Source organism: Talpa europaea (genome assembly GCF_964194135.1).
Source record: "Talpa europaea genome assembly, chromosome: 13".
NCBI classification, from domain to species: Eukaryota; Metazoa; Chordata; class Mammalia; order Eulipotyphla; family Talpidae; genus Talpa; species Talpa europaea.
The window spans coordinates 55,052,268-55,059,547 of record NC_140080.1 but is presented as its reverse complement, the minus strand read 5'-3'; the positions used below and the strand labels follow the sequence as shown (position 1 = coordinate 55,059,547).

At 38.8% G+C, this 7,280-nt stretch overlaps 1 protein-coding gene across 1 annotated transcript; it reads right to left on the bottom strand.

Annotated features, from left to right (window-relative positions):
• Positions 1 to 3,376: 3,376 nt before the first annotated feature.
• Positions 3,377 to 6,899, bottom strand: ZBTB14 (zinc finger and BTB domain containing 14; the record flags this gene model as incomplete). Its single annotated transcript, XM_084252677.1, has 2 exons — positions 3,377 to 4,723; positions 6,840 to 6,899. 2 exons carry the CDS (start codon positions 6,897 to 6,899, stop codon positions 3,377 to 3,379), a joined length of 1,407 nt encoding a protein of 468 aa, XP_084108803.1.
• Between the last annotated feature and the right edge of the window lie 381 nt (positions 6,900 to 7,280).

The window sequence follows — 7,280 nt, the reverse complement described above, 5'->3', positions numbered from 1 at the left end:
TCCAGGGTCCTTGAGATAAGATTAATGCGGTGACCTTTAGGGAATCATGAGTGACAGGTGATGGGCGAATGTCATCTTCATTTTTTAACTGAAAGTTTAAAACACTACTGGGAAGGGACAGAACTTTGCTAGGGAGGGGCCAAATCTTTTCTGCTTTTTTATCTCCAGATTCTTACCCAGAGCTCCACCCACAATGCTCAATGCCTGTTGAATAAAAACCAGCCTATCTTCACCTATATGAAGAGTTAAGTAGATGCAGGATTAAATTTATTTTGAGTAATTCTGAGAAGAGAAATCTCCCAGTTATAAGAATGTATGCAAAAAATAGAGACAGAAGGTGCAGTTAAAGCTGTCTCAAGATGGAGTGTACAATCAGGGAGAAATGGAGTTCCCAGTCATTAAAAGTGTTCATTGATTGAACAGTTTAGGCACCCAGTTAACGCTGTGATGGCTACTACCTTACCTCCAGCCTGATGTCTCCCATCCTTTGGTGGGGGTTTTTGGAGAGGCAGGTTGGGGATGGTATTGGGAGAGGGCTTGTTGGATAATGGAGAGAGGTGAATGTAGAGAGGTGATTTTGGCAGGTCTCAGTTTTCTTTTCTGGAAGCCTCAATTCAGAATTAAAGTCCATTACCTTGTTATACTAGTTCTATTACACTTTTATACTGAGTTTTTACTGCTGCTCCAGGAACTTATCACCACTAACACCACTGCTCCATAATTCCACTTTCCCAATGGCTTAGAGATGACCTTATACAACTAAAATAGAAACTACATACAGTTGCATCATTCTAGTCTCAATTTTTTTTTTCAATAGGATAGAAATTTGTTTAGTATTTTACTCACTTGATAGGAAACTATCATTTTTAACAATTCTAAGTTTGAGAAAATTAATTAGCAACAAATTTCCCTTTCTCAAAATTTCCCTTCCTCAATCATGGTCAATACAATGCTATTTATCATCTAAGTTAAAATCAACTTTGCAAACAAAATCAACATACTCTTTGTACAAACACAAAAAGGTGACTTTTAAATAATAAAAGATAGTAATGTTGACATTTAGATTTGTCCTTCCCTCTCACATTGCACATTTAGTGTAAACACATTTCAGAATTAACCCTGAGATTGGAGATTTCCTTGAACTGCCTACCATGAAGGCCTCACCATCCAGGGGATTACTGAAGGTCTCTTGCTGGAATGACAGGCAGTCTGAATGACCAGGACCCAGCACACAGGAGACCTGCCATGTCATAGTTTGCTACCTCCAAGGAAACAAAGAAAACATGCACCTTAACACACATATGAACCCAGTACTGGTGGTAGACATTAAAATACAAATATATTTCTCATGCAAAATAGAACAAAAGATATTTACATAATACAAATAAAGTGCTGAAAATTAAAGTTCTTTTTAGGGGTACCACCATATGGTTTCAATGAAGATTAATACCACAAGTTCAACTTGCAACTCTGTAAAACCACCATGAAGATAGGATAGAAAATGCACTTTGGTGGGAATCCTGATGTATGAAAAGTTGCTAAGAAGAAATGAAAACAGGAATGATAATAGCATATTTTCTTTTATATACAAATATGAAAGACCAAAAAAAGGTTTGTTGAGTAGCGATCAACAAGATGTTAAATTGTTTCCTCTGCTTTGGTTAAAAAGCCTAGGAATGGCAATTGGCTCCTGTTCTACTTACAGCATGTAAACACAGTGACAGGACCACTTTTTGACAGAATAAACAATTCTTAAAAAAAATTACTTTAAACTAAACTAAGCATTTTACCAATAAATAACTTTCTTAAAAAGTTAACATCTTCATCCTGCAATCTTGGGTATAACATATATACCAACTAAAAAAAATAAAATTTCTTCCACAATAGTAACTACAGGTGTTAATGCAACAGCAATGAAATGAACCTTAATGTAGCTTTAAAAATAAAATCCTAGCAACCAAAAATTGGAAAGATGGACATTTTTCTAAAATTGTACATTCTAAAATAACTAAGTACTTTATTACAGAACATAATTCAAATGTGTTATTTCAATATAATCCTAAAGAAATGCTTAAAAAAAATTTGTACACCAAAATTGGAATAGCATTTATAGTTCTGTTTATGGTTATAAAAAGGCAATCAACTTTTACTTAAAACTGTAACCAGTGATGAAATATACTTCAAAAACATAATCATTTGGTCTGACAATTTTTAATATTAGTTTAAAAAGTCTGACGTTTGTTGCTGATGGAAGTTATTTTAATCCAATGTGCAAAAAAAGTGCAGCTGTCTACTTTCACTTGAAATACATAAGACCAACACTTCTACACTATTTACACACTTAAGACTTTAAATTTGTTCATTTAAATAAGGATAGTGCATCTCCTTTAAGGATAAATCATATGTTCCCAAGAGCCCAAAAGTTTGCTATTCTGTTAAATGACACAAAATGCATCTAAAGAAGCATCCCTGTTCCTGTCCTAATTTTGAGTCTAAATAAAAACCCAATTTCAAATCAATCACAAATTATTGTGATCTAGAAATCTTGGAATCGTTGCAAATGTGAAAACCTTGTCTTTGACAGCCCCATTCCTGTTAACCCTTATCTGTTCTTCTCACCACTGGCCCGCCCCACAGACTGGATCTGGTGCAGAGTGGCAACGCCTCTAACAGGAGAGCAAGAATTCAGTCTCACGCCACCAGCTCATTGGTGGATTTGTTCAGCCTTGGGGAGCTGGGACTACAGCTTGATGACAGGTATAAAAAATGAATAAAGAAATATTTCAGCAAAGCAACCATTATTTGTGCACAAAAACAGTGATATAAAATTAACAAATCTAATATAACCAAATCTAAGACCATTCTGCAATTTCAGAACTTGTTTTCATATTTGCGCAGTGTTCTTGGTCAACCACCCAGCAGTATTTTCTTCGTCTACATGAAGTACTTTTATTAAGTTATTAAAAATGCTGTTATGACCACAAGTCACATGTAATTGCGATTAGGAAATCAATGTATTCAATTATCAATCTGTGCAGTGCACACACCAGTGCAGCAAGTGGAAAGAGGAATTAACAATGGAATAGAAGTCTCTCACTTCTGAAGTGGACACAGTTCTCAAATTAAAATAATAAAAAAAAAGGGGGGGTCACTGGCAACATTAATACTAGACACCAGACAGACAGTGAAAGTGGTCAGAACCAAGGAATGTTATTTCCTTGAAAAGTTTTCAAAATACCTAACCAAGCACTGCCTTAAGTCCAGTGAGTACAATGTTCCACAAGTTTCACAAAAATACAGTGACTGGCATTTATTTATTATGAACAATGCAATCTCAGTCTTGTGGCTCAGGCAGAGTGTTCCTGTCCCATCACCTCTAGCTACAGGCTATTGTTTCCAACTGCTGCTCCGCTTCTGCGGCCATCGCTGCTGCCTGTAACTGTTCTGTCTCACTCTGGATGGCACTAGGGGTGACCTGCTTCCTTTCACTGTGCATATTGTTCTCGTGCCTTTTCAGATCAGATGCCTTGGCAAATGCCTTGGTGCAAGAGCCACACACAAAAGGCTTTTCCCCTCTGTGTCTTCGCTCATGGTCTTTGAGGTGGGACTTGTGTTTGAAGGCTTTGTCACACATATGGCATGCAAACGGTCTTTCATTACTGTGAACTCTCTCATGCTTCTTTAAGTCTGGGGCGCGAATAAATGATTTTCCACACACCTCACAACTGTAGGGCTTATACCCTGTGTGGATTTTTAGGTGTTCTTTCAGGTGGGCCTGTGTGGTAAAACCTTTTGTACACATTTCACAAACAAATGGCCTGTCTGCCGTGTGGAGTTTTTCGTGCTTCCTCAATCTGCCTTCATCAGAAAATGTCTTACCACATGCTTGACAGGCAATCTGCTCCCGATGGTGGCCATAAAGTAAGTATTCAAACTTCATGTCACTGGCAGCTGTTGTCCAGCCTGGTGTCTGTTCATCCTTCACCTCACTCATTCCATCATTAAATGTTAAGGCTTGAGGGGTCTGGGACCCCAAATCTTTTGATTCTGGAGTCTCCATGGATTCTACTTCCTGGCCGTAGCAGTTGACTTTTCGAACTTCCTCGCTCCCCAGCTCTTTCAAGATGGCTTCCTGAACCCTGAGTGTAGTTGTGGGTGACTTGCCGTCCTCCTGACTCGGGGGGGTGCCTTCTACTGTGTCATCAGAGGGACTGTCATCCTGATCTCCAATTTCTTCCACATCATCATCCTGAGTGTCAGCAGCATCTCCAATAGGGCGATTTATTTTGAGGCAATACTTACTTTTTGATTGGCCATTGTTTTCATCGGGACTAGATACATCACGCTTCTGAGAACATAGTTTATCCAAAAATCGGATACCAAGAATCTGACCAGATGACATCATTAAATTAACATCCTCTTTTTTCACTGAAATCTTTGCTGTATACATGTAGTTCAGGACCTCTTCAAATATATCAGAACGAAGAAAATCTATTTCTATTACTGAAGAGCTATCAACCTCAAGCTTCTTGAAAAGCTTTTTAAAGTAGGTGCTGCAGGCTGCGAGAACACATCTGTGTGCTCTGAATTTCACATCCTCAACCACAATGGCAATATCACAAAATTCTCCTTCCAGGCGTTGTTCATTTAGTGTTTTCAAAAACAGAGTTTTATGATCATCGTCATTATATTTAATGGTTTCAGACATACTGATGAAAAACTCCTACAAAAAATTTTTTTAAAAGATTAGAAATTATGAATACTTTCCCATATAGAGACACAAGTAGATTTTCATTTTCTGATCAAGTTTTGGTATCTAAGTTTCAGAAAGTTAATGTTAAGCATTGTTTAAGAGAGGGTAGAAAACACTGATCACAACTCACAGATTTCCAATTGCTACTTGTACTCTTCATACTAAGTATTTGCTTAGTTGCAGTAACAACAGCTTTTACTGAGCCATAATACATGCTTGGCATTCTTTTATGTACTTTACATCTTCACAGATGTAATGATCAAATTACTAGTCCCATTTTATGGGTGAGGTTAAGAACCTGCCAATATTCTTGTTATTTGGTAGAAAGCAGAGATGCAAATCCACGTACTCTAATTCCCAACCCTGCACTTCCCAACAATTAGAGGTAATAATGACAACCCAGTTTCAAGGTCAAAGAAACAGATTTAAGGCAAAGATCCTCTAATCCAGTATCTACTGCATCTACTCTAATTCCACATATGGAGGAGGATTCAGTAAAAGAATAACAGCACTTGGTGTTCTTTCTTGATAGAAAAGACAAATCACTACAGCAGAACTAGAAAGTGATTTCATTGCCAAGATATTCCATTCAGTGTTGCCTCCCAGTTTTTCTATACCAGTTTTGGGTCATTTCTGAATGGGGGCTAAGGTTTAATAGAACTTCAGAGAATCAGTAACATCTGTGAAGACCGGGATGAGTGGCTTCATACCCTCTGGATGCCAATCTATCTGCTGTCCAGACATCAATGTCATCAAGACTGGATGTACTTGACAAGTGTTGTATTTTATATGCAAAAGAAATTTAGAACTGGCATAAAAGACATGTCACCATATTAAAGAATTATGTCTTTAAAATAATGTGTCCTATATATTTTCTTTTCAAAAACAGTAGTTCCCTTTCAATCAGAAAGTGTAAACATGAGGAAAATACACATTTCCCACAGAGAAACAAGTACTAATGTTAGTGAGATATATGTATTTTAAAACAAGCACAACTCATAGTCTCAACACATAAAATTCAAAGTTATAGTTACCATGAACAACTCAGGCTATTATCTTAATGCTTTAAACACCAAATTCTTCAGATCAGAATAACTCTGATCAGGGGCACGCCAGTCCTACAACAGAAAAGACACATAGAGAGTGAGGCAGGAGCTTCCTGTATGCCAAATTTTGAACAAGAATGTATTTCAGAATTATTTAAAAAACACTTTCCTTTTTTGTCTTGGCACTTGTACCTGTACCCATTTTCAGGCTGGGAACGGAGAGGAAGATGGCTGGTAGCATCAGGTCCAGCTCTGAACAGGTATGGGCTGCAGCACATGGGGTGTGGTAGGACTACACACTGGAAATTGGAAGGTTGGGTTGGAGAAACACTATGAAATTTCTCCTCGCCAAGCTTATGTGTGTACTTGTACAGATGTCAATAGCTACACAGACACAGAAAAAGTAATTGAGTGCCCATGGTCCCCATCATTTTTTGCTGGGTATGTGGTCTCCCACTGTTTTCTGTAGGCACACATAAACAGTTTATTTTTTATAAATATAGAAAATGCTAGGGAAGTATACACACCCAACAGTAAACGGAGAAAAGGGAAGAGTAGATGCTTTTTTCTTTCCTAACTTCCACGTGATGTAGTACGCATCACATAATTTACAATGGTCCTTACGTTTGCATTTGGAAACCCCAGCTGTTTTTACCTCTATCTTTACAGAAAGGGTCAAAGATTTCTACCTTTTTGTTAATTTTAATTCTTACCCGTGGGACTTTATTATTGTGCACACCAATATCTTGAAAAAGTTTCCTCTACTCAACAGTGACCACACAAACTGTGTGTGAACCAAGGGAATGGGCTGCAATGTTCTTACACAAAAACTGTGTTGTGGGACTCGAACCTAGAGCCCATCATCTGAAAACCATCAAAAGTTTCCACTTACAGAGGAGCGAACACACCCATTAGTTGACAAAAGTAGCAGGTGTTTTCTCCTCTGCAGTGTGAGGGCTGGGCAAAACCTCTAGGTTCCCTTGATGCACACAGGCCAGCAGTCAATCCCAAGAGAGGGCAAACAGGCAAAACCTTCCTACCGAGCTACTTCCTGCAGTAGTCAGGAACTCTAAGGCTTGTGGGATAAAAGTATATAGCATGCGGCTAGGGAGAGGAGTGGCCATACAGTACCCATGGCAACGTATCAGTAGCCATGCTGATTTTTAAAATTTCTTTTTTTGGCCCCACTCTCTCTCTCAAGGACCACTATTTTTTCCTACTGAGATCTTTCCATTTTAAGCTCAGGCTGAGTCGAACTGGAAGATCCCCTTAAGTGCCTGTGTAGGTGGAAGAAAAGATGTAGCCCCGACGACATCTCCAAAACAAAGCTGCCCTTTCACTACGGTGGTCCCACCGCCGGCGCTCGGAGCCCCGTTTGGGAGCTGAGAGCACAAGCGCCTGCACAGACAAACTTATATAAGCGGCGGGAGCCGCCTCCCCGGGCCCACAGTGGCCACAACAATGGCTGCGGCGCGACTGCC